Below are 27,992 nucleotides of genomic sequence, written 5' to 3'. Positions count from 1 at the left end.
TTCATTCTTGGCAGATGAATGTAGCAGGAATTCAGAAGGACATCAGATAATTTCAGATTTTAAAGCAGATGGTCATGCTATCACACCAGATACATATGAAGACCATGCCTGTATACCTGATATACTTCCAACCTTTAACAGCAAACCACCATCATCATCATCATCAAATCCTTTTCAAGAAGTCCTTCTTTCTAATTTCTCACACACAGTTATGCAAAATAAAAATAACAGAAGTTTTGAACATCTAATAGCTCACACAGCGAAGAAGCCATTTCAATGTTCAGAATGTGGCAAATGTTTTGTAAGGAAAAACAGTCTTATTGCTCATCAGAGAATTCACTCAATGGAGAATCTATTTTCATGTTCAGAATGTGGGAAATGTTTTAGTTTTAAATCAGGATTACTTAGACATCAAAAAATTCATACAGGGGAAAAGCCATTTTTATGTTCAGAATGTGGGAAATGTTTTACAGAGAAATCACTTCTTGCTAAACATAAAAGAATCCACACAGGGGAGAAGCCATTTTCATGTTTAGAATGTGGCAGATGTTTTACAGAGAAATCACATCTTGCTAAACATAAAAGAGCTCACACTGGGGAGAAGCCATTTTTATGTTCAGAATGTGGTAAATGTTTTATAGAGAAATCAAATCTTCTTGCACATCATAGAATTCACACGGGAGAGAAGCCATATTCATGTTCAGAATGTGGGAAAAGTTGTTCTACAAAATCCAATCTTACTCAGCATCAGAGAACTCACACAGGATAGAAGCAATTTTCATGTTTAGAATGTGGAAAATATTTTATCCAGGCATCAAAACTTGCATATCTGATAACTCGCATATGAGAGGAGCTATGTTCACACTGGGCGTTTTTGCTGCATTTTTTATGCTAATTTTCATCTGATTTTTACAGTACCAGCAAAGCCTATGAGATTTCAGAAATCTCATGCACACACATTGATTTTTTCATCATCAGTATTTTGTTCTTTGCATGGCTTTTGGTCATAGAACATGTCACATGTGGTAAATAAAACGCAGCAAAATATATATTTTGTATATAAAAGGTATCATTTCTTGCAGCGTATCGAGGACAGCAGGATGCGACCTCACAGTCTGCTACCCCTGCATCTAGATGGCAGGCTGCATGGTTGCATGATGCAGCCATACAACCTGTCATCCAGCAGAGACACTGAGCAGCGGACCCAGACCCCATTCACTTGAATGGGGGGCCCTAACATCCAGTGTTTGCCACGCTGTCATGTGCATGGCAGCCCGGCAAACACCACTTCTGATCGGCACTAAAATCATCACCTCCAGACAGCCGCGGTTCCCATGGTGTCAAAAGACAGCATGAGCCAGCATCTGTGATCGGAGGTATAACGTTTAGCTCCGGTCACTGGTGTCAGCTGATGGGACTACTGCTCCCATCAGCCGACCCCTGCTGCCTCTAATAACTGTGAGAGCAGGAACGGCTGATGAGAGTATTCATCAGCCGGCTCCTGCACTGTATATAAATAATTAAAAATAAAACTGTCGGGTTTCCCTGTATGTTTGATAATGAGCCAGGCAAAACTCACAGCTGTGGGCTGCAACCCTCAGCTGTCAGCTTCAGCCGGGCTGGTTATCTAGAATAGAGGGTTCCCCACACTGGATTTTTGAATTATTTAAATAAATAATTAAAAAAATGATGTGGGGTCCCCTCTTTTTTGACAACTAGCTTTGCTAAAGCAGACAGTTGGGGACTGTTAAGGGCCATAGATAATGGCCCCCCAGCCTAAAAATAGAAGCCCGTAGCCGCCCAGAAAAAGTGCATCTGTTAGATGCGCCAATTCTGATGCTTTGCCCGGCTCTTCCCATTTGCCCTGTAGCGGTGACAAGTGGGGTTCATATTAGTTGGGTTGATGTCACCTTTGTATTGTCAGGTGATATCAAGCCCACAAATTACTTATGGAGAGGCGTCTATAAGACACCTATACATTATTTTCTTTCGATGTGCACTCCTCCCATTTGGCACAAGTGATTTTATTTAGGAGACTGCAAAGTAAGGGGTATAGCCCATTTCTACTCTCACTGAAGAGCTTGATGGAGGTGAGTTTCATTGCTCCTTACATTTGGTGTGGTGCTGTGTGGCAGCCATTGTTGATGTGGTTTTGTTCTGGTGGGGTGGTGCGGTTTGGAGTTATGGGGACTCTGTCTTGCAGTGTGGGTGCTGTGAGACACCAGACTGTTTTCCCTGCTGCTGCATTGCTGCTGTGGCGGTGGTCGGGGCGCTCTGTGGGGGCGATGGGGACTCCTTTCATTTGGTGTTGGTGCTGTGTGGTGGCCATTGTTGCTGTGGTTTTGTGCTGCTGGGGTGGCACGGTCTGAAGACACCGGGCAGTCTGCCCTGCTTGTGCATTGCCGCTGTGGCGGTGGTCGTCGCGCAGCTCCGCTCCGTTAGGGCGGTTGGAACCCACTACGAGGTTTGTCGTGACGTGGCAGTGAGCTTCATACAGTCTGATCATAATGTTAAACTAAGAACCTTATGTTCAGTTATATATATTTTTTGCCTAGCAGCATTAGATCATTGTATGAATTTTGGAGGTGCTGTCCACTCTTTTTCTCAGCAGACTATCCATTACTAATCCTATAGTTATATGGTAAATAAAGACACAGAATAAAGTCCTTTATTTTTAAATAAAACACTTTTACTTTTTTTTTATTTAAAAATGACAAACACAGTTATGCTCACCTAATGCCTAATTCCACTTAGGCTACTTTCACACTAGCGTTAACTGCAAACCGTCACAAAAACGTCTTTTTCCCGAAAAAACGGATGCGTCAAAAAACTGCAAAATGTATGCAACGCATACAGCATTTCGACGGATCCGTCGCAAATCCGATAAACGGTTCCGTTGAAATGCTGGATGCGTTGCATACGTTGCATACGTTTTTTACCGTGCGTTGCATACGTTTTTACGACGGATCCATTTTTAAAATGGGAGGCACCCAAATTTGATTGGCTACTGGAAACTAAGGGAAATCTATATACTGACTGTATTTACAGCACATCTTTGAGGGTTTTAGTTTAGTGGCAAGGATGGATGGTGTAATTGGGAGGATTTCGAGTTTGGTTACTGAAGTTATATTTGAGACGAATCGCCTGGATATCATAGTGCGGGAGAAGGAGGCGGCAGCAGAAAGACGGAGGATGCAACGGAGAAGGCGACGATTCTGGATACATCCAATCAATGAGCTGCGGATGACCAGGGGTGTCCAGTCCACTCTCTATCTGGAGTTGCGGTGCAACCCACAGAAATTCTACAATTATGTACGGATGAGGATGGAACATTTCGATTATTTGGTTGGAAAACTAGAGGATGTCATCCAAAGGCAGGACACAAGGATGAGGCTTGCCATCACACCGGCGGAGCGGCTCCTGGTGACACTGCGGTAAGCATCTTTTTTTTATGTGATTGCTCGTATTGAATGTTATTACATGCTGCAGAGAAAACTGCGCTGACACATTGCGCCGCATTTTCTGCAGCATGTAATTTTATGGTTTGTTTGAGGCCATTCCACTGGTTTTTTTTATTCTTGTGTCATTGCTGATATTGAATGTTATTACATGCTGCAGAAAAAACTGCGCTGACACATTGCGCAGCATTTTCTGCAGCATGTAATTTTATGGTTTGTTTGAGGCCATTCCACTGGTTTTTTTATTCTTGTGTCATTGCTGATATTGAATGTTATTACATGCTGCAGAAAAAACTGCGCTGACACATTGCGCAGCATTTTCTGCAGCATGTAATTTTATGGTTTGTTTGAGATCATTCCACTGGTTTTTTTTGGTTGATGGTCTGTGCAAATTTTTTTTTTTACATTTTTTTTTTTTTTTTTCTGCAGCTTCCTAGCTACGGGTGAGTCTTTGACTTCACTCCATTTCCAATTCAGGCTGGGGATTTCCACTATTGGCGGAATTGTGAAGGACACATGTCGTGCGATTTGGGACACTTTACAGCCGGAGTATATCCCACAACCAACTATGGAAATCTGGTTGAGAAGTTCCGAACAATTTGAGAGAATTTGCAATTTCCCAAATTGTGTTGGTGCCGTGGACGGCAAACACATAAGGATTGCTAAACCGGCAGGAACAGGATCAGAGTACTATAACTATAAAAAATACTTCTCCATTGTACTCATGGCTATTGCTGACGCCAACTGCCGATTCCTTGCTGTGGACATAGGAGCGTATGGCCGGTCCAATGACTCACAAGTGTTTAAAAACTCTCCGATGGGTCGCTGCCTGTATGGAGATACATACAATTTCCCGCCAGCAAGACCGCTCCCAGGAACAAGTGAACCAGCCATGCCCTATGTGTGTGTAGGTGATGAAGCCTTTCAACTGTCGCCGCACCTACTGAAACCATATAGCAGCCGTGAATTACACCGTACCAAGCGGGTATTTAATTACCGTCTTACTAGAGCAAGAAGAGTGGTAGAGTGCTCTTTCGGTATATTGACGGCAAAGTGGAGAGTTCTGCTGACGGCAATAAAACTGGAAACAAAAACTGTAGACGATGTTGTCAAGGCATGTGTGGTGCTCCATAATTTTGTTATTTCAAAGGAGCCTGTTACCTTGGATGACGAAGAATTGGAGACAACCTTGTGGGATTACCGCAGTGCCTCTGTTCGCTCCACCAGTTCTGTTACTAGGATGAGGGACCAGTTTGCGGATTATTTTTTGTCACCTGTTGGGCGGATTCCATGGCAAGACATCATTGTGTGACATGTTTTTCTTGGTTTTTGTTGTTTGTCAAAATTGTTTTTGTAGCAACCCCCCAAAAAAAAAAAAAAAAACACAAAGTGTGGTTTGCTTGCTAATATAAAACCATTTTGTTATACCTTGAAAACGTCTGGTGTTTCTTTTCACTTAACCTTTAATATTTACCTTATTAATGAATCAACACACACACAGTAGATTGTAAACCAGAAATATTTTTATTTCAAAAAAATAATTATTTTTTGGTAATTTTCCAAACATTTTTTTTTTTTTTGGCAACAAAAGAATTTTTTAGAAACAAGGAAATTACAGTTTCACAGGTCTTGGTAGTGTCGGGTGGAGTAACTATGGGAGGAGGGGCTCGAAGGTTGGACCACGTCGGTAGGTGGGATTGGGGAAACCCTACCTGTTTGGTCTGCAGTGGAAGGGGGGTGAAAAGCAGGAGGCTGACCGGAGGGGGGTTGTGTTGGGGTAGGTGGAAAACTTCCTGGGGAAGGAAAGCTGGGCAAAGACGAAGAAAACACGGGTGAATACATTTGGGTTGTGGGCCGGGTTGGGTATTGGTACTGATGTGGATATTGGGACTGATGTGGATATTGTAGGGCATGGTGTTGAAATTGGGACTGGGATGTGTGGGGAGGTGTGGGGGTAGATTGTGGTTCATTGATGACCTTCAGAAGAGCGTTATGGCAGCTATTCATTACCCGCATCTGCTGATCAAAAGAAAGTTTTTCCATGCTCCTGAGCATGGACTGAAAAAAAAGATTTGCTGGAGCTTGACTTACATCTAAATGCAGCCTATCCAAGCGACTGCTGATTTCATGGTGGTTTTCACTCATGCGAGATTGCACCATGCTGAAACCAGCAGTCACTTGTTCTCCCAAAATTTTAAATGAATTTTGGAAGTCTGCATTTAGATGCAAGAACTCAGGAGCATAGCTCCTTTCCTGACCCCTCTGACGCTGCCGCCACGAACCTAACGGTGGTGTAGAGGTGGCAGGGTCCGAGGGGTGGGGTAAAGGGAACGCTATCTGTTGACCATCAGATGCGAATAAGGAAGGCTGCGCTCCACTGGTAGAGGTGGATGAAGTGGAGGGGACAGAGGGGTGAGAGGTGTGGGGCCTACCGACATGGTCCCCGGTGGCGGACTCAGGAGGGATCGCTTCAGAGGGCGCAGAGGTAGATGCAGGCGCACGGTGGCTGGAGAAGGTGCTGTGAAAGAAAAAAAAAAAATTAATATATTGATATGAAAAAGCCCGGACTGAAACAAAAGTTTTGTGATTAGACAGGTTCTTACTGTGATGTTGAATACTTACACTCTACTCAGCATGGTTTGCCTCAGGAAGGAGAGGTTAGGGGCGTATCTATAGCTCCTCTTCTTCCTTCCTGCTGAGCCACTCCGGGCCTGCATCTCCTCGTTAAATTCTCTTTTAAAACGATCCCTCAGTGACCGCCACCGCTTCCTAACCTTGCAACCTGGCAACCTGTGAAGACAGGAATGAAGAAAAAAAAAAAAGGTAAATACAATACATTACATTCAGCTCTAAACATCACTGAAAAGTGAATACTTACATAGTTTGCTCTGCTGCTGTGGAAGAAGGTCCTCCCACCTCGGAAATATGTTCTGGCATACTTCCAACCAGAGCCGACGGGTGACACTGGTATCAGCATGCCTGCGGTCAGCCATGTTCCACAGCGGCTCCCGCTCTCGGACATCCTCGATGAGGGCTTCAATCTCTATGTCAGAGTCTTCTGCGGGAGCACGCTGTGAAGCCTGTGAGAAAAAATATATATACGAAAAAAATAAAAATTAGTACACTTAAAAAAAAATGACCAATCGACCCCCCCCCCCCAAAAAAAAGCAACTTACTGATGGCCGACCGCGGCGATGAGTCCGCCGACTCTGGGAGTGCCTGGGAGAACCTTCATGGTGTTCAGCAGCAGCAGCAGCAGGAGACTGAAATAAAGGAGAAAAAAAATTAGCTTGAATGTATGTATATGTTTTCTTGGTTCCGTTGTATCTGAAAATCTGTTTCATGTATGGTGCTGGTGTATGGTGTGAAGCAAGTGATTCACAACTACTTACACTTGGTTCCTCCTCCACTTGTATATCTCCACCCGTCTCGGTCCCTTCTGAATAGCTCCTCATCGGATTCTGTTTCCTGTGTAAACATAATAAATGCATGTAGTGAATAAAATTTATGAAAATTTAAAAAAAAAACAAAAAAACATTGGGTTATTTACTTACCGATACACGCTGTTGCTGTGGAGGAGGGCTGCCAGAAGAGGACATTGTGTTCCGGTAACCTGTGGACCTGGTGGCTGTGGTCTGGTGGCTTTGTCCTGGTGCCTGTGGACCTTGTGGCTGTGGACCTGGTGGGTCTGTAAGTTAAAAGACACTTGCAATCTGCTCTACACATTGAAGTAGCAGATTTGGGATCTTCAACACTTACTTTCAATAATTTGACGATGCGGTCCTGGTGGCTGTGGTCTGGTGGCTTTGTCCTGGTGCCTGTGGACCTTGTGGCTGTGGACCTGGTGGGTCTGTAAGTTAAAAGACACTTGCAATCTGCTCTACACATTGAAGTAGCAGATTTGGGATCTTCAACACTTACTTTCAATAATTTGACGATGCGGTCCTGGTGGCTGTGGTCTGGTGGCTTTGTCCTGGTGCCTGTGGACCTTGTGGCTGTGGACCTGGTGGGTCTGTAAGTTAAAAGACACTTGCAATCTGCTCTACACATTGAAGTAGCAGATTTGGGATCTTCAACACTTACTTTCAATAATTTGACGATGCGGTCCTGGTGGCTTTGTCCTGGTGCCTGTGGACCTTGTGGCTGTGGACCTGGTGCCTGTGGTTCCTACTCTATCTGCAATATAATAAGTATAATGGATTTATAGTTAGACCACACCAGAACTAGGTAATGTTCAGCAATAAACACCCTGTTAAATTGTGTAAAATAGGTGAACACCCAAACCCAAAAACAGGTGCACGTTATACCATTCTTTTCCATGTCCCCAAAAAAAAAATAAATGTAAAAATGTGAGACACCTTTAAAAATATTTTTAAGTTTAACTAAAAAAAAAAAATTACCTCCCCCAAAAAACCTTTTAAAGGATAACCTTTAGTAAAAAATGAACCCTCAACCAACTCTGTATTGCATGTGTAACCATTGGTACATACACCTGTTTTAAATTTACCTTTATGAAATTATACAATTTTTTAATAAACATTTTATTAATAATTTTTTTTTTTTTTAAATCACAATGGAGCAGAAATGCTCTTTATTTTAAATACATGTACATCAACTGCGAATGGTTTCAACAGTAAATTAATAAAATTAAAACTTTTTTTAAAAAAAGCACTCACACATTCTAACCAAAAGCTGCAGACCACTAGGCTTTGCAATAATACATCCAATAAAAAAAAAACCCACATGCTGCACAAACCACTATACTAAAGGTACCGTCACACTGAACGATATCGCTAGCGATCCGTGACATTGCAGCGTCCTGGCTAGCGATATAATTCAGTTTGACACGCAGCAGCGATCAGAATCCTTCTGTGATGTCGTTGGTCACTGCAGAAAGTCCAGCACTTTATTTCGTCACTGGACTTCCTGCAGACATCGCTGAATCGCCGTGTGTGACGCCAATTCAGCGATGTGTTCGCTGGTAACTAGGGTGAACATCGGGTTACTAAGCGCAGGGCCACGCTTAGTAACCCGATGTTTACCCTGGTTACCGGCATCGTTGGTCGCTGGAGAGCTGTCTGTGTGACAGCTCTCCAGCGACCAAACAGCGACGCTGCAGCGATCCAGATCGTTGTCGGTATCGATGCAGCGTCACTCAGTGTGACGGTACCTTTTGTAAATACATCAAAAATCAACATTAACCAATATGGCATTGACAAATGCACATGCAACCAACAAGACGCACAAAAACATACCTGCAAGCAGAATCATAACGCAAGCATAACACATGAACAGGCGTAATATTGACAAAGGCATAATAAGGTGCAGCCACGTGAACACATACATACAAAAGCACACAGCACTACAAAAATACACACACACACACACACACACACAGCCATCAGTCCTCCGGCTGGAGCTTGATGTCTTCACAGTGGCAGGCCTCAGGGTGGATCTGGACTGTAGCAGGGCACTGGCTGTTGCAGGACGACGGCAGGCCTCAGGTTGGATTCAGGTTTTAAAAGCTCTTGCTGTAGTCAGTACGGCATACACAAATGCGCACACACACACACAAAAATGGCAATATACTCACACTGTTGGAGTGTGTCTGGTCCTTGCTGCCAGGCTGGGGTCTTGGTGTCCGGCTGGGGTCTTGGTGTCCGGCTGGGGTCTTGCTGCCAGGCTGGGGTCTTGGTGTCCAGCTGGGGTCTTGCTGCCAGGCTGGGGTCTTGCTGCCAGGCTGGGGTCTTGGTGTCCGGCTGGGCTCTTGGTGTCCAGGCTGGGCTCTTGGTTTCTGGCTGGGCTCTTGGTGTCCGGCTGGCTGGAGGCTTCTTCTTGTCTCTGGGTCTTGCTGGCATATGTGGGGGTTGAAGGCCCAGACCAGGTTTATATAGATTTGGGGATGTCTGGCCATTTAGATAAAAAATCCTGTTTCTGAGCATGCTCAATAGAAAAAAACGTATTGCAGCGCTGCATTGCGTCGTACGACGTGTCTCGATGCATCCGTCGCTCATAGACTTTCATTCTAGCAAAAGACGTATGCCGACGGATGTGCCGAGACACGTTTTATTGTCGGAGCCAAAAAACGTTACAATCTACGTTTTTCCAGACGACGTGTCGCCTCTTTTCGACGCATCCGCCGAAAGACGTATACCGACGAATGCCAATTCGTCGCAATGCGTCGCCAATACAAGTCTATGGGGAAAAAACGTATGCAGCAAAATATTTTGCTGCATGCGTTTTTTCGGCAAAACGACGCATTTTAACGTATTGCAGTTAACGCTAGTGTGAAAGTAGCCTAAATCCCTCGTTTCCGGTAAAAAGAAAAAATAAAATAAAAACAATATCCCTCACCTGTCCGTCGTTCTGTCCCATGCCGTAATCCATGTCTGGGGGATAAACAGTTTTCAATCCGGATGGTGCAAAGATGCAACCGTCCAGGCTGAGAACCACTGCTGGATGAGCTGCATCAGTGAATAGCGGTGACGTCATCGAGATTACCGCAGGTCACTGTGGCTGTGTTCCCAGCCGGGCTGAACTACGGTGACCTTAGTGAGATCTCCGCAGTGTGAGAAAGTCTCACAGTGCAGAGGCGAGTTCACCGTGAAAATTTCACTGCAGTGAATCTGTACTGCGGTGAACTCGCCTCTGGATCATGAGACTTTCTCATGGTACTAGTGGGGATCTCACCGAGGTCACCGCAGTTTAAAACTTTTTATCCACCAGGCATGGATTACGGTGTGGTTTCAATTAAAGGACTTTATTTTGTGTGTGTGTTTTTATACAATATGACTATGGGGTTAGTAATGGGGATGCCTTATAGATACCTCTCTATTACTAACCTCCTGGCTTGATGTTGCCTGACAATACAAATACAACGGTGACATCATCCCTCAACTATTACCCCACTTGTCACCACATCAGGGCAAGTGGAAAGAGCGAGGGTAAGTGGCAGAATTGGCACATCTTATAGATGCGACTTTTCTGGGCAGCTGAGAGATGATGCTTTTAGCTGGGGAGGGGGAAATATCCATGGCCCCTTCTTAGGCTACTAATATCAGCCTACAGCTGTCTGCATAGCCTTTGCTGGTTATTAATTATAGGGAGACCCTACTTCATTTTTTGGGTTTTATAGGCTGTGTATACAGCTGTGACCTGATATTAAAAGTCTGGAAAGCTCCATGGGTATTACCCCCTTCCCAGGCTATAAACAACATCCCCCATCTGTTGGCTTTCCCTCTGCTGGTTAAGAAAGTTGCACAGGAACCCACACCATTTTTTTTTTCAGGAAAATGATCTTTTAATACTTAAATACATGTACAGTAAGCTGCACACACACTGTACTAATTGTATATGTCACTGACATCTGTATAACTATTCTATGTGCATATACTGTATGTAATCTATCTACTTCTTCATGTCTGGTCCTGCTGTAATTTTACTCTACTCGGCTACTAATCATTGGTGTGTAAAAATTAGACCGCACTTGCATGGTCTAAGTGCAGTGCGATATTTTTTTCCAGTCCGATCGTGATCTAGAGTTATGGTTCTACAGGAAGTAGTTTTTCTTTTCTCTTGGGGCACTCAACTTTATTAGCATGCAGAAAGAGACACAAGTTAGCCCAAAAAAATGCATGAAAAAAATGCACCAAAGCATGCGTTTTTGCCTCCGTTTATTTCCTGCCAAGAAATCTGGTTTTGCTGCAGAAAAAAAACGCCCAGTGTGAAATTAGCCTTAAGGTTCACTATGTAGGAAATGTCCACAGAAAATTCAGTAAGGGAAAAAGGCATTTAATGTTTATAATGTGGAATTTTTTTTTACAAGTAATCAGTTTTGGTTAGACAATAGTGCTGAGCGAGTATACTCGTTGCTCGGGTTTTTCCGAGTATTTGTTATTGTTCGGAGATTTAATTTTAATCGCCGCAGCTGAATGATTTACAGCTACTACCCAGCCTGAGTACATGTGGGGGTTGCCTGGTTGCTAGTGAATCACCACATGTGTTCAAGCTGTCTAGTAGCCGCAAATCATGCTGCTGAGGCGATGAAAACTTAATCTCCGAGCAGTTACAAATACTCGGAGACCACCCGAGCCTGCTCGGGAAAACCCGCGCAACGAGTACACTCGCTCATCGCTATTAGACATCATAGTCAGGGACTAGGAGAAAAGCAATTTTCATGTGCTGAATGTGGAGAATGTTTGTCAATAATTAATCTTTAATTGGTCATCAAAAAGATCGCAAAGAAAAATATTTTCGTGTTCATAATGTAGTAAAATTTTTTACCTACAAGTCTCATCTTCTTAGGCATTAGGGGATTGTAGGGAGAGAAAATGGGAAGCGCAGGCTTATAAGTGTAGTAGTTAGTTACCAAAGGTATATATTCAGTGTGAATTCACTCACCTTTTTGGTGTTTTGAGATAATGCGTATAGATCCAATTCATGGATCACTCCATTACTCTTTCCATTCAGTTTGCTGCAGAGATCTGGGAACTAATGAGAGCACTGAACAGTGCTTTCATAGGCGATAATACTTTGTGAACATTTTTCCCAGCAACGTGCGCTCCTGAAAGACGGTGATGGAACTCCATGTTCTGATTAAAGAATTATTTTAATTTCAAACTAAAACACAACCGGTTTCGACTTCTTAGAGTCTTCCTCAGGTATAATGTCATGCATATAAGCAAATCTATCTGAACACATTTTATAGCCGGTCTCCCTGCATGTCATTTTGGGTGGGGGCTGAAAGATCTGTTTTTTAGACACACCCAGATACTCAGATATGCAGGATACTTGGCGCATAACTTGGCTAATTAATGTATGCCCAGCAGCCACTAGAGCCCAGTCATGTAAATGTAGGCTATCAGACCAAAAGAAAAAACACGTTAGGTTAGGTTCCCATCAAGGAAGATCGCCTTGTTGTGGCTGCGTGTGCGAAGTATCTTTGTTTTTTTCCTATTTGCTAGAACAGTAATGCAATTTCTTTTTCATCTTTACATGCTATAGCATTACAGAGTGCAACTTTAACTATTAAATATAGTTGTGTGAAAAAGTGTTTGCCCCATCCTGATTTCCTATGCTTTTTCTTGTTGTCACATTTAAATGTTTCAGAACACCAAACAAATTTAAATATTAGACAAAGATAACTCAAGTAAACATAAAATCCAGTTTTTAAATGAAGGTGTGACGCGAGTCACGGTAGTAAATATATAAGCTACTTACTGTAGGTAAAGGGAGGTCAAACAATTGGAGGTCAAGTCCAGGAAATGGTGCAGTACAACAAAGGGAAGTCAGAGATGAAGTCCAATATACGAGCTGAGGTCAGGAAAGCCAGAGAGACAAAACAGATACAGGGAGCAGGCACAAGCGAAGTCAGATCACAAACAAAGGGTCAGAGTCCGGGAAGATAATCAAGTCAAGCAGGGTCAGGCACAGAGCGCAGAGGGATCAATGTTCCACAGGCAACAGCAAGTGTACGATTGACACTGGGGGAATGAACTAGCATGCTTAAGTAGAAGCCTAATTAAGGAAAATGAACACAGGTGATTGCAGCACAGACTGACAGCCACGACACAAAGTAACAAAAAGACAGAAACAGAGTGGAAATCGTGACAGAAGGTCTTTATTATTAGAGAAAAAGAAACCCAAACCTACAGATCCATGTGTGAACAAGTAATTGCCCCTAAACCTAATAACTGGCTGGGCCACCCTTAGAAGCAACAACTGCAATCAAGTGTTTGTGATAACTGACAATGTCCCTCTCATCTTTTCAGAATTGTTTTAATTCAGCCACACCAGAAGGTTTCCGAGCAGGAACCGCCCTTTTAAGGTCATGCCACAGCATTTCAATCGGATTAAGGTCAGAACTTTGACTAGGCCACTCCAAAGTCTTAATTTTATTTTTCTTAAGCCATTCAGAGGTGGAGTTGGTGATGTGTTTTGGATCATAGTCCTTCTGCATAACCAACTGCGCGTCAGCTTGAGGTCACGAACAAATGGTCGGTCATTCTACTTCAGGATTATTGGTAGACAACAGAATTCATGGTTCCAATTACCATAGCAAGTTTTCCGGGTCCTGAAGCAGCAAAACAGCCCCAGACCATCACATTACCACCATCATAGTTTACCGTTGGTATGATGTTTCTTTTCTGAAATGCTGTGTTAACTCTACACCAGATGTAATAGGACATACACCTTCCAAAAAGTTCAACTTTTGTCTCGTCTCGTCTTCTCCCAGAAGTCAAGATGTTTTCTGGCAAAACTAAGACGAGTCTTTATTTTCTTATTGCTCAGCAGTGGTTTTCATCTTGGAACTCTGCCATGCAGGCCATTTGAGGGAAGTGAGTTCTGCTGTTGTTTGGATGTTGTTGTGGGGTCTTTTGTGCCCTCTGGATTGAGTGATCACTGCGCTCTTGGGGTAATTTTGGTTTGCCGGCCACTTATGGAAAGGTTCACCATTGTTCTATGTTTCTTGCCATTTATGGATAATGACACTCACTGTGGTTCTCTGGTGTCCCAAAGCTTGAGAAATGGCTTTATAACCTGTTCCAGACTGATAAATCTCAATTACTTTGTTTCTCATGTATTCTAGAATTTCTTGGATTGTGGCATGATGTCTAGCTTTTCAGGAACTTTTGGTCTACATCACAGGCAAGTCATATTTAAGTGATTTTTGATTGAGAAAAGGTGTGGCAGTAATCAGGCCTGCGTGTGGCCAGGGAATTTGAACTCTGCTTCCCAAAGATGTGATAAACAACAGTTCATTTATGTTTTGAGGGGGAAAATAACTTTTTCACACAGGGCCATGCAGGTTTAGTGCGTCCACACTACAGGACGCAGGAGCGCCGCTCACTCACCTCCCAGGGTTTCATGCCTTCTCCATCAGCAAGACGCAGAAGCGCCGCTGTTTCTCCCTTTTAAGGCTTTACCCAATAACGGATCACCCTTTTGGCCGTATTTTTCGTTAAAACATCAGCAAGACGCAGATGCGCCGCTGTTTTTCATAATTAAGGTTATACCCATACACGGATCCCCCTTTAGGCTGTATGGTCCTATCACCAGCAAGACGCGGATGCGCCTCTGCTATTCTTTAATAAGGCTATACCCATAAACGGATTATCCCTTGGGCCGTATCCACCATTAAATTATCAGCAAGACGCTGTTGCGCCGCTGTTATTTTCAAATAAGGGTGCACCTAGAGACGGATCACCCACTAGGCTACACTCATTAGAAAGCAATACCTGCCCCTGGACATCACAGGGACGACGTCCTTTCTATTATTTACTAAAAAACCTGGATTTAGTGCGACCCTAGATTAAGACCCGGGAGGGTCGAAACGTCACCATTCTGAGTCGCATACACAATTTGTAATAATTGCCTTGTGTTTGATCCGATGTTATTGATTTATTATTTCTTTACTTGAATAAATTAGCAAATTATAAAAAAAAGTTACATTTCTGCTTAAAGATATTCCACGTAGGGAGTGCGGTGGATTTAATATTACATTGATATTAGACCTTATGGTCTGTCGCACCAGCACCCCGTCCTAATACAGAGTGCAGGCCAATATCTCTATATTTATCCTCATAGGACATGGTTTGCAGACCGGTCACCATTCTGGTCATTCTTCTCTGAACTTGCTGCAGTTTGTTGATGTCTTTTTTAAAGGGAATCTGTCACCCAAAAATTTGTCTATAAGCTGTGGCCACCGGCATCAGGGGCTTATCTACAGCATTCTGTAATGCTGTAGATAAGCCCCCGATGTAACCTGCAAGATAAGAAAAACAGGTTATGTTATACTCACCCAGGGGTGGTTCCGGTTCGGTTCAGGTCCGATGGGTGTCGCGGTCAGGGTCCGGCGCCTCCCATCGTCATACGATGACGTCCTATTCTTGTCTTCCTGATGCGGCTGCTGCTGTTCAGTGGCCCCATCGGTGTTTAGGTCTGGACACCCTGTGTCAAGGATAACAGCTGTGGGGGGGTCACACAAATCCTACTGCTGCCACCAATATGACAAGGGACGCAACTCCACTGCCTCCAATCATCAGTGCAATTACACAATTGACTGAGAAGTGATGGACAAGGCTAGTCTGATCTCTCAGATGCCCAGTCACAAGTTTATTACAACCACAAAAGAAAGGGGATTGGCTAACGTGTTGTGTTACTCCGGCTACTGGTGATCCGAGAGCAGCCAACATAAAGGATTATTTCACCTAAATCAGAATTTTTTCTAGTCTTTGTTCACATTGTGCCAACAAGCTTTTTGGAGATGGAAATTTCATTCTCCAGCAGGACTTGGCACCTGTGCACACTGCCAAAAGTACCAATACCTGGTTTAAAAACAACAGTATCGCTGTGCTTGATTGGCCAGCAAACTCGCCTGACCTTAACCCCATAGGCACCAGACCCAACAATGCAGACGAGCTGAAGGCTGCTATCAAAGCAACCTGGGCTTCCATAACACCTCAGCAGTGCCACAGGCTGATCGCCTTCATGCCACGCCGCATTGATGCAGGAAATGATGCAAAAGGAGCCCCGACCAAGTATTGAGTGCATTTAATAAACATACATTTTAGCAGGCCAACATTTCGGATTTTAAAATAATTTTTCAAGCTGGTGTTATAAAGTATTCTAATTTACTGAGATTATGACTTTGGGGTTTTCATTGGCTGTAAGCCATAATCATCAACATTAACAGAAATAATCACGTGAAATAGATCACTCTGTTTGTAATGACTATATAATATACGAGTTTCACTTTTTGTATTGAAGAACAGAAATAAATTAACTTTTTGATGATATTCTAATTTTAGGAGAAGCACCTGTAGTTACAAAAACAGCTCTGCTATATGCACATCACAAAGACACAACTGACAACTTTACATCAGATTTACCTAGCGCAAATAGCACTGCTACTTATATGATGCTGCATCTCCGCTACGCACACATCACACACGGCTCTGCTCTTTACACATCATACACACACGACTCCACTCGATACACCTCATACTCACTTGACTCTGCTCCTTACACCTCGCACACACACGGCTCCGCTCCGTACACCTCATACACACACGGCTCCGCTCCGAACACCTCGTACACACACGGCTCTGCTCCGTACACCTCGTACACACACGGCTCCGCTCCGTACACCTCATACACACACGGCTCTGCTCCGTACACCTCGTACACATGCGGCTCCGCTTCTAACACAGGCGGGCCTGCTCCATACACCTCGTACACACGCAGCTCCGCTCCGTACAAACCCGGCTCCGCTCAGAACACCTCATACACACGCGGCTCTGCCCCGTACACCTTGTACACACATGGCTCTGCTCCGTACACCTCATACACACGGCTCCGCTCCGTACACCTCGTACACACATGGCTCTGCTCCGTACACCTCATACACACGGCTCCGCTCCGTACACCTCGTACACACACAGCTCTGCTACATCCACACTGTAAACCCCTCCTGACCCCACACATAAACTTCCCCTCATCCAGCACCATGACAACCAGCACAGCAGAGTCCTGCATACACTGAGGCCCCTGATCATGTGACCCCTGACTCCTCCCCTCCTGTGACCTCATCACAGGTCCTGTGCGCACAGAACAGCCATATGTGGTGTGCGGCTCTGCAGGTGGAGGTAGGTGCTGGAGATTCCCCATTACTGGGCGGGGGCAGGGGGCAGTAACCCCTCCATTACTGAGGTGATTTTGGGGGGTTTGTGCTCCAGGAGACATATTTTCCCTCTGTTCCCGGTGATGTAGACTCAGACCTGGCGGGTTGGATAGTACAGACACATATCGCGCACACTGTGCCCCTCCGTCCCCCCGAGAATAGTGACCGGGGTAATAAATCACATGACGTCACTTCTGACCCTCAGTCGTGTATGTTCCAATCTACGACACGAGAAGCCGATCCCGGATCAGACGATTCCCCACATGTGACCACCACTGAGACAATCTCACACCGCTCTCTGCACCTACAGCCAGATCGCGGCTTCTTGGGTGGGAAGGGGTTAATGCGTGACGTTCTCTGGAGCTCCGAGGTGACAATTTCAGTGATAGAAGATCTGAATCATCTGTCCAAAAAAAGCAGTTGCATAGTTAATAGATTGTACTAATTACATTCATTAATCAGCATGTGGAAAATGATCATATTTAAGGCGATCTCTGAGAAACAGACTACTATATTGTGAGATGATTTCCACTATAGGCCCTATCTATCTGTCTCATAAAATGTAATGTGGGTTTTATATTGTAGTGGGAGGAAAGGATAGAAAAATTAGATACAGGTTAGTGTGTGTGGTCTAAAACTAATTGGGTTTAGTAGCATAGATGTATCTAAAAAATCCCCAAAATAGAAAAAATAGTAATATTCACATTAACCATCTCCTGCCACACTCACTCCAATGCTGCTAGAGTCCCCTCCATCCTCTGCACTTACTGCTTGGTCTGGACAATCGTGATCAATGCAGCCAATCAGTGGCTGAAGAAGTGACCAAGAGCCAGTGATTGAGAGAATGGGGAAGCTGTCCTAGTAAGCCATACATGTCGTGATCAAGTCCTTATGAGGAAAACGAAGAGAACATCTGCATTATACATCTCATTGCAAGTTTCCCTTATTATCTCCAGTAATTGTATTCTTACATGGGATCTTTGTGATGTTACATTTTCTCATCTTCTTCCCATGCAGGTCCCTACAATATCAGATAGAAAAAAATAAAGATTATTAACAGATCAACTCAGTGGAGATCTATATAATAGAATTATCCCGATTGACCCGTTAAGGATGGATAGGGGCCGAGAGAAGATGATGGAGAGGATATTACACATCACCCTAGAGATCCTCTTCCGGCTTACTGGAGAGGTGAGAGATTCTGGTGATGTCACATTACATCATTCTTATCTATGGGAATAACAGATGGACAGAACTGGAGAGGTGAGGACTCTGGAAATATCTGTAGTGAGATTTATTAATGTGTCTCTTCATAATCAGGATTACACAATAGTGAAGACCTCTAGTGAGCACTGTCGGTACCCTGGATCTGAGGAATGGGATAGATCCCTGAGCCCAATCACAGGACCTCCACTTCACCTACTGATACATGAGGACATCAATGACCAGAAGATCCTAGATCTCACCTACAAGATGACTGAGCTGCTGACTGGAGAGGTGACACTGCTGGGACATTATACAGTAATGCTATGAAGGGATCAGGGGATGACTGTTTTGTTGTATATATCAGGTTCCCATAAGGTGTCAGGATGTCGCTGTCTATTTCTCCATGGAGGAGTGGGAGTATTTAGAAGGACACAAAGATCAGTACAAGGACGTCATGATGGAGGTTCCCCAGCTCCTCACATCACCAGGTAATAGACAGGACTAAATACACACGGCCTATAATTAGGGGTGGATTAAGGGTAGCCAGGGCCCCGGGCTGTTCAGACACTGTGGGCCCCCCCCCCCGGTCATGTGACGGGGGTCATGATATACCCGAACCAGATTGTTCCAGAAAAATGGCCGGGCCCTACTTTACTGTAACCTATTAAATATTTGTTAAAATCTGCAATACAATTTAGGTATATTTTGACCAATAATATCACATACAAGGAACAAATACCACCGCACCATGACCAGACCACAAATTACAACCACAGTGATCGAATAATATCACATACAAGGAACAAATACCACCGCACCATGTCAAGTCCACATATTACCACCACTTGGTGACCAAATAGCACATACAAGGGACAAATACCACAACACCATTTCCAGACCACATCACCACCACATAGTGACTGAATACTTCAATACTGATCAGTAATAAAAAAAACAAAAACACAATACTATCACCATAAGTGCCAGTATTCACAGGAGATCTGTACTTAGTATGCAGTGTCTGTGTAGAGGTAATACAGTGATCACTGGTGACATTGTACACAGGACCTCTGTATATAGTATACAGTGTATAGTGTCAGTGTATAGGTAACACTGACTCACCAGTGACGTCTCTAGGTGAAGTCCTTCATCTTTCATCCAGCACAAACCGCCATCATTTCTTCCAGCCAGGACTCGTTTCTGCAGGAAATAACACAGTTATCTCAAGCTCCGCTTGCAGAACACATTACTTAATTTTTCACAACTTCTACATTACACCACATGAAGAAAAAAAGGCGATATAGTGTCACTCTGCAGTGTCTGCACAGTAACAGGACCGCCCCCCCATTTAAAACAGTATACTCAAAAAATAAAATAAATACATCACTGCAGTAATAATATCCCTTAATTAGCCCCTATGGTAATAATATTCCCCACCCTGGCCCCGTGTGTCTCATTCCTGGCTTCAGCCATATGTTCTCGCATCCTGCCCTCATGAGTATCCATTCTACACCATATGATCTCCCCATCCTGCCCCATCTGTCTCCATCGTATCCAATCCTGCCCCATGTCTTTCATTCTGCCCCCTGTCTCCAATCATGCCCCGTGTCTACATTCTGCCCATGCCTCCAGTCCTGCCCCCAGTGTGTCCAGCAATATGCCCCAGTGTGTCCAGCATATTACCCCCAGTGTGTCTAGCATATAACCCCCAGTGTGTCCAGCAATCTGCCCCAGTATGTCCAGCATTGCCCCCAGACAGTGTCTCCAGCAATCTGTCCCAGTGTCTGACTCCAGCATATTTCCCCCAGTGTGTCCAGCAATCTGCCCCAGTGTGTCCAGCATTTCCCCCAGTGTGTCCAGCAATCTGCCCCAGTGTGTCCAGCATATTACCACCAGTGTGTCCAGCAATCTGGCCCAGTGTCTCCAGCATTGCCCCAGTGTCTCCAGCATTGCCCCAGTGTCTCCAGCAATCATCTGCCCCAGTGTGTCCTCCAGCATTGCCCCAGTGTCTCCAGCATTGCCACAGTGTCTCCATCATTGTCCCAGTGTCTCCAGCAATCTGCCCCAGTGTGTCCTCCAGCATTGCCCCAGTGTGTCCAGCAATCTGCCCCAGTGTCTCCAGCATTGCCCCAGTGTCTCCAGCATTGCCCCAGTGTCTCCAGCATTGCCCCAGTGTCTCCAGCAATCTGCCCCAGTGTGTCCTCCAGCATTGCCCCAGTGTCTCCAGCATTGCCCCAGTGTCTCCAGCATTGCCCCAGTGTCTCCAGCATTGCCCCAGTGTGTCCTCCAGCAATCTGCCCCAGTGTGTCCTCCAGCAATCTGCCCCAGTGTGTCCTCCAGCAATCTGCCCCAGTGTGTCCTCCAGCAATCTGCCCCAGTGTGTCCAGCAATCATCTGCCCCAGTGTGTCCAGCAATCTGCCCCAGTGTCTCCAGCATTGCCCCAGTGTCTCCAGCATTGCCCCAGTGTCTCCAGCAATCTGTCCCAGTGTGTCCAGCAATCTGCCCTAGTGTGCCCTCCAGCATTGCCCCAGTGTGTCCAGCAATCTGCCCCAGTGTGTCCAGCATTGCCCCAGTGTCTCCAGCAATCTGCCCCAGTGTCTCCAGCATTGCCCCCAGTGTGTCCTCCAGCAATCTGCCCCAGTGTCTCCAGCAATCTGCCCCAGTGTCTCCAGCAATCTGCCCCAGTGTCTCCAGCATTGCCCCCAGTGTCTCCAGCATTGCCCCAGTGTGTCCTCCAGCATTGCCCCCCAGTGTGTCCACCGTTAGCTTATCAAAAAAACAAACAGTCTCCTCACCTGTCCGCGCTCCAGGCGGCGAGCTCCCTCCAGCATCGCACACTCGCCGGCGACTGACAATGACACACGTCAATAGGAAACCGCCGCAGCACCGGAAGGGGCCCGGTGAGCAGATGAGAAGGGGCCCGATGCAGGCCCCCTCTCTCTGCCCACTGGGTCCGGGGGCACATAAATGCCGGCGGGCATTCACAGACGATTAGCGGAGGGTCAATATGTGCGGTAGCCCAGGGCCCCCCCCGACCACTGGGCCCTGGGTTACCGCCCATATTGACCCTCTGATAATCCGCCCCTGCCTATAATTATCTGTATGTGAAGAATGAATTCAGTCCCTGTATGTGTTTCCTCTAGTTTTATCCAGTGAGAGGACAACACCAGAGAGATGTCCCCGTCCTCTTCTTTCTCAGGACTGTAAAGAAGACAATCCCAATGTTCCTCAGAATCATCAGGTAGATGGAGCTAAGGTGTCATGAGATCTCCCCTATGATATGTAGACGGCTGTTATGTTCTTGTGTTCAGTCTTGTTTTATCCTCCAGTATTATATATTTTATACTTGTGTAATGAGAATGGTGGAGATGGCAGGATTAGAGCTGATCATAGATGTGACTTCTCCATCTGTCAGTGATCTTTACAATATTTGTTTCAGGGTGAAGATCTGACCCATATTAATACCTCAGAGACATATGAGAGGTGTGATGCATGGTGTAAAGAGGAGATTTCTATAGATAATCACGTAGGTGAGTAGAAACAGAGAAAAGTCACAGATTCTTCTCAGTCATTGGCTGATACCATTTTGTGCTATTTGTTGTCAGCTCTGTGGTCCTTTAGGTTTCTCTGCTTTAGATTCACTCCTTTTGCCAAAATAATTAATAAATATGGATGAAATTATGATATTGTTATAGACAATAAAATAAGGATGTAAGAATTCAGTTGAAATATGTCAATAGGTGAAGTACACTTGAACAACCTGTTTATTTTAATTATTTCTAATGATTATAAAGCTAAAATATGTTTTAGCAAGGTATTAAAAATGTTGGGATAAAACTCAATATTAAAAATACCTTTACATAGAGTAGAATAATGTTTTCAAGCTTAGATCATATCTAAGTAACGACAATCAGAAAACCATATAAACTCCTAACAATCACTGCAAACATTACAATATCCTGAAATCTTAATTGAAGATTTCTTCATCAGAACCTCACACAATTATTATAAAAGCTGCTATTATTTATTATTATTATTTATTTATATAGCACCATTGATTCCATGGTGCTGTACATGATAAGGGGTTACATGCAAATTAGAGATATCACTTACAGTAAACAAACTAATAATGACAGATTGATACAGAGGGAAGAGGACCCTGCCCTTGCGGGCTTACATTCTACAGGATTAAGGGGAAGGAGATGATAGGTTGAGGGTTGCAGGAGCTCCGGTGTTGGTGAGGCAGTATCTCCGGTAGTGATGAGGAGGCAGAGGGGTCAGTGCAGACTGTAGGCTTTCCTGAAGAGGTGGGTTTTTAGGTTCCGTCTGACGGATCTGAATGATCCGAATGTGGTTGATAGTCGGACATGTTGGACCAACGAATTCCAGGGGGATATTCGGAAGAAGTCTTGGAGGCGGTTGGATGAGGAGCGAAAAAGTGTGGAGGAGAGAAGGAGGTCTTGGGAGGACCGGAGATTACGTGAGGGAAGATATCGGGAGATTAGTTCAGAGATATATGGAGGAGACAGGTTATGGATGGCTTTGTAGGTCAGCAATTAATAGTCCTTTTGCACAATATCTCCCAGACTTCTTGACTATTTTTGGAGACCATAAAATTCAGAACTTCATGAAGCAAAGCCCATAATTCCTTGCAATGTTTAAATTAAAGGCTGAAGACTATGAGATTTTTTTTTAGACTAGGCAACCTATTTTGGCCAGTGTCAAATCGATATCCAGTGTTGAGTCAGTAAAAGTCTATTCTTATCATTTATGTTGAGGTGAAAGTGTAGATGCTTAAATTTTGCTTATAAGTTTGTTGGTTCTCTGATCCTAAAAGTGGACTATTAATCAGCCATATGATGAATCAGAAATCTCTTATCTATCAGAACCTCTACACATTTTAAATGTATATGCATGACATATTATTATAGGATTTTTGAAATGCTATACTGTGTGTACTTAGGCATTTGTCATAGTTTCAAAGAAATGTCAATTTATGATTGCATGGTTAATAAGAAATGCCTTAATAACGCCACATGACATAGTATTTAGCAGAAGTCTATGTTTGTTGCATATTTTTCTACTTTTTATTGAGTTTTGCTACATGCCCTGCAACTTGGAAGGACATGTTTATATAGACATACTTTTAAAATATCAATACAATATTATGAAATAAACATAATCAGTTTTATTCTTGGCAGGTGACTGTTTCAGAAGGTTAAAGGGATATGGAATATCTTCAGATATTAAAGCAGATGATTGTGATATCACACAAGATATATATGAAGAGCAAGTAATTATCCTAGATATACCATCATCTCTTAACAACAAAGATATATCAAAGCTTGTTAAATGTGAGAAAAGTCACACAGAAGCAAATGAATTTCCTTGCTTAGAATGTGGAAAATGTTTTACACGGAAATCAAATCTTTTTGTGCATCAAAAAATTCACACTGGGGAAAAGCCATTCTCATGTTCAGAATGTGGAACATGTTTTGATTGTCAATCAAAACTTAAGAGACATGAGAGAATTCACAGCGGGGAGAAGCCTTTTTCATGTTTAGTATGTGGAAAATATTTTACAGATAAATCAAATCTTGTTGCACATAAGAGAATTCACACAGGGGAGAAGCGATTTTCATGCTCTCAATGTGGAAAATGTTGTTCTCAGAAATCTGATCTTGCTAAACATCAGAGAACCCACACAGGGGAGAAGCCATTTTCATGTTTAGAATGTGGCAAATGTTTTACAGACAAATCACATCTTGCTAAACATAAAAGAATTCACACTGGGGAGAAGCCATTTTCATGTTCAGAATGTGGTAAATGTTTTCTAGTGAAATCAAATCTTCTTGCACATCATAGAATTCACACAGGGGAGAAGCCATATTCATGTTCAGAATGTGGGAAAAGTTATTCTACGAAATATAATCTTGCTCAGCATCAGAAAAATCACACAAGGTAGAAGCAATTTTCATGTTCAGAATGTATGAGGAAAATGTTTTATCCAGGGACTAAAACTTAATAACTCACATATGAGAGAAGCAATATTAAGGTTCACTATGTAGGAAATGTCCACAAATTCTCTTTAGGGAAAAGGCATTTAATGTTTATAATGTGGAAAATATTTTTACAAGTAATAAGCTTTGGTTAGACATCATGGACAGAGACTAGGAGAAAAGACATTTTCATGTACTGAGTGTCGAAAATGTTTGTCCATAATTCATCTCTGGTTAGTCATCAAAAAGCTCACAAAGAAAAAATATTTTTGGGTTCACAATGTAAAACATTTTACCTACAAGTGTCATCATCTTAAACATCAGAGAAAGCACACAGGGAATTAGATATTTTTAAACTCCCAAATGATAAAAAAATAAAAAATTAGCAGTTACAGCCAGAGTAAAGTCACAACTTATACAAGAAAGATGGAGAGCAGAGCATATAGCTCACTAAATTTAAGAAATGTATGTAATTACCAATAAACATTTGTCACTGAACACCAATTAATACCTAATACACCATGTTCCGAATTATTATGCAAATGACATTTTTCTCGGATTTTCCTAAATGGTCAGTGCAAATGACAGTCAGTCTAATAAAAGTCATCACCCGTTAGATTATACATCAAATTTTATTGAAGAAACCTCCCAATAATAATAGTATAATCTCCAAAATGAATAAAAGCTCAAAAGGCACTTTTCCAAATTATTAGGCACAGTAGAATTTCTAAACAGTTGATATGTTTTAAAGAACTGAAAATGCTCACTTGTGGAAATTGCAGCATTAGGAGGTCACATTCGCTGAACAAAAAAGCTATTTAACTCCAAAACATCCTAACAGGCCAAGCTACATGTTAACATAGGACCCCTTCTTTGATATCACCTTCACAATTCTTGCATCCATTGAACTTGTAAGTTTTTGAAAGTTTCTGCTTGTGTTTCTTTGCATGAAGTCAAAATAGCCTCCCAGAGCTGCTGTTTTGATGTGAACTGCCTCGCACCCTCATAGATCTTTTGCTTGATGATACTCCAAAGGTTCTCTATAGGGTTGAAGTCAGGGGAAGATGGTGGCCACGCCATGAGTTTATCTCCTTTTATGCCCATAGCAGCCAATGACTGCAGGTATTCTTTGCAGCATGAGATGGTGCATTGTCATGCATGAAGATGATTTTGCTCCTGAAGGCAAGTTTCTGCTTTTTTTTTTACCATGGAAGAAAGTTGTCAGTCAGAAACTCCATATACTTTGCAGAGGTCATTTTCACACCTTCAGGAACTTTAAAGGGCCCTACCAGCTTTTTCCCCATGATTCCGGCCCAAAACATGACTTTTCCACCTCCTTGCTGACGTCGCAGCTTTGTTGGGACATTGTGGCCATCCACCAACCATCCACTACTCTATCCATCTGGACCATTCAGGGTTGATTGACACTCATCAGTAAACAACACTGTTTGAAAATTTGTCTTCATGTAAGTCTGGGCCCACTGCAACCGTTTCTGCTTGTGAACACTGTTTAGGGGTGGCCGAATAGTAGGATTATGAACCAATACAAGCCTTTGAATGATCCTACACCATGAGGTTCGAGGGACTACAGAGGCAGCAGCAGCTTCAAATAACTGGTTGCTGGTTTGTAATGGGTTTTTAGCAGCTGCTCTCTTAATCCGATAAACTTGCCTGGCAGAAACCTTCCTCATTATGCCTTTATCTGCACGAACACATCTGTGCTCAGATTCAGCCACAAATCTCTTAACAGAACGATGATCACGCTTAAGTTTTTGGGAAATATCTAATGTTTTTATCCCTTGACCAAGGCATTGCACTATTTAACGCTTTTCAGCCGCAGAGAGATCCTTTTTCTTTCCCATGTTACTTGAAAACTGAGGCCTGCTTAATAATGTGGAACACCATTTTTAAGCAGTTTTCCTTTAATTAGAGTCACCTGGAAAACTAATTATCCCATGTGTTTAAGATTGATTTCAGTGATCCATTGAGCCCTGAGACACAATACCATCCATGAGTTTATTTGAAAAACAAAACAATTAAATCTTAATGAAACTTAAATCCAATTTGCATAATAATTTGGAACACAGTGTATAGCCACACAAGAGGAACGTGCGCCGGACCCCTCTGGCTTTCAAAACTGCAGCTGTTTGTAGCTACATGTAATTTACCGTATATACTCGAGTATAAGCCGACCCGAGTATATGCCGACCCCCCTAATTTTGCCACAAAAAACTGGGAAAACTTAAAGGGACTCTGTCACTTGCATTTGGCGGGCTCTGTTAATGGTCAGATGGACGGTGTTTTCTGTTCTTTCATGCACCCCTTCCTTTCCTGCTGACCGCAATATTGTCTTGAATTTGATTAGGTTTCCGCCGTAGTACACGCGTGCGCAGTGCAATCTCGCCTTGCGCACGCGCAGTATTGCTCAACTGCGGGCAAAGCCGAAAAGCATTAGTGCTCATGTGCCGGCACACTATGTCCCGGAAGTATTTCGCTGTGTTCTGGGACATAGTGCGCCGGCACATGCGCATTAATGCTTTTCGGCTTTGCCCGCAGTTGGGCAAAGCATACTGCACGTGCGCAAGGTGAGATTGCACTGCAAGTATGTAAGCATACTTACCTTTCAGGCCCCCGGCACTTGCTATATTCACCTGCTCCCCGTTTCACCACTGCTGTGTCTTCCCCGTCCTCTGCACTGACATTCAGGCAAAGGGCGGCGCACACTAATCAAGTCATCGTGCGCTCTGACCTGAGTGTCACTTCAGAGGACGCGGAAGACGCAGCAGCGGTTCCTGCACGTCTGTTCCCCAGCGCCGGCAGCTCCTTCCTGTAGTGAGCTGTCACATGGTACTGCTCATTACATTAATGAATATGTGGCTCCACCCCTATGGGAGTGGAGTCGAGTCCATATTCATTACTGTAATGAGCGGTACCATGTGACCGCTCACTACAGGAAGAAGCTGCTGGCGCCGGGGAACCAGGGACGTGCAGGGACCACGCCAGGAGCAGGTGAGTATTATTACACACCTCCGCTCCCCCTCCTCTGCCGACCCCTGGGTATGACTCGATTATAAGCCGAGAGGGTTACTTTCAGCCTAAAAAAGTGGGCTGAAAAGCTTGGCTTATACTCGTGTATATACCGTACTAGTTGTTGAAATCGTTCTTCAGCAATATTGTTATTGTTCTATGTGAACAGGATAGATTCTCTAGATTCTCACAGTTGCTACAAAACTTATTAGGCTACGTGTGCACATTGCGGATTTGCTTGTGTAAAACTGCACGGTTTCTGCCTCTCTTGGCAGAAAACCCAGTTGAAAATCCGCATGATTTTTATGTGGAGTTGTTGCAGATTTTCATGCGGATTTTCTTGCATTTTTATAAATCCATAGAGCTAAATAAAGATATATTATAAAAAAATAATAATTGTGATGTAATTTACTTGTTCAACCTCTTCAGCCAGATACCATCATTAATATTAAACACGCACACACACCAGCCTATGTAGGAGCATTAAGGGTATATTCCCACGGTCAGTAATCGGCAGCGCTATGGACGCAGCACATGTCCGCTCCGTCCAAAGGGATTCCACCTTTTGAATGCAGGTGATTCCGCATGTGTTCATTGAACCGTGCAGAATCACCGCATTC

General features: G+C 43.6%; 2 protein-coding genes across 4 annotated transcripts in view; both read left to right on the top strand.

Moving 5' to 3' along the window:
• The window catches only part of LOC138663953 (gastrula zinc finger protein XlCGF26.1-like), a 71,775-nt gene extending 44,020 nt beyond the window's left edge, over nt 1-27,755 (top strand). Inside the window, exons 1-7 of one of the 3 annotated variants that reach the window (XM_069750338.1) lie at nt 17,050-17,104; nt 18,157-18,330; nt 18,460-18,636; nt 18,710-18,833; nt 21,490-21,587; nt 21,786-21,876; nt 23,548-27,755. In XM_069750338.1, the coding sequence (XP_069606439.1) occupies nt 18,253-18,330; nt 18,460-18,636; nt 18,710-18,833; nt 21,490-21,587; nt 21,786-21,876; nt 23,548-24,311 (1,332 nt within the window). In that variant the 5' untranslated portion in view covers nt 17,050-17,104; nt 18,157-18,252 and the 3' untranslated portion in view covers nt 24,312-27,755. Of the gene's footprint in view, nt 1-14; nt 745-17,049; nt 17,105-18,071; nt 18,331-18,459; nt 18,637-18,709; nt 18,834-21,489; nt 21,588-21,785; nt 21,877-23,547 lie in introns of those variants that run through there. The other 2 variants (XM_069750339.1, XM_069750340.1) reach the window with 2 other exon arrangements.
• LOC138663954 (uncharacterized) lies at nt 1,637-5,184 on the top strand. Its single transcript, XM_069750341.1, has 2 exons — nt 1,637-3,434; nt 3,888-5,184. The coding sequence occupies exons 1-2, from the start codon at nt 3,082-3,084 to the stop codon at nt 4,768-4,770; spliced, it is 1,236 nt and encodes a 411-aa protein (XP_069606442.1). The 5' UTR covers nt 1,637-3,081; the 3' UTR covers nt 4,771-5,184.
• Nucleotides 27,756-27,992: the final 237 nt, after the last annotated feature.

Source organism: Ranitomeya imitator, chromosome 2, assembly GCF_032444005.1.
Source record: "Ranitomeya imitator isolate aRanImi1 chromosome 2, aRanImi1.pri, whole genome shotgun sequence".
Lineage (NCBI taxonomy): Eukaryota > Metazoa > Chordata > Amphibia > Anura > Dendrobatidae > Ranitomeya > Ranitomeya imitator.
This window is presented reverse-complemented; position numbering and strand designations above follow the sequence as displayed.

Excerpts from the sequence above, each read along its gene's own strand:
- LOC138663954 (XM_069750341.1), top strand. The coding sequence starts at position 3,082 with ATGGATGGTGTAATTGGGAGGATTTCGAGTTTGGTTACTGAAGTTATA. Across the intron at positions 3,435-3,887 it reads CGGCTCCTGGTGACACTGCG|CTTCCTAGCTACGGGTGAGT; the intron begins GTAAGCATCTTT and ends TTTTTTCTGCAG.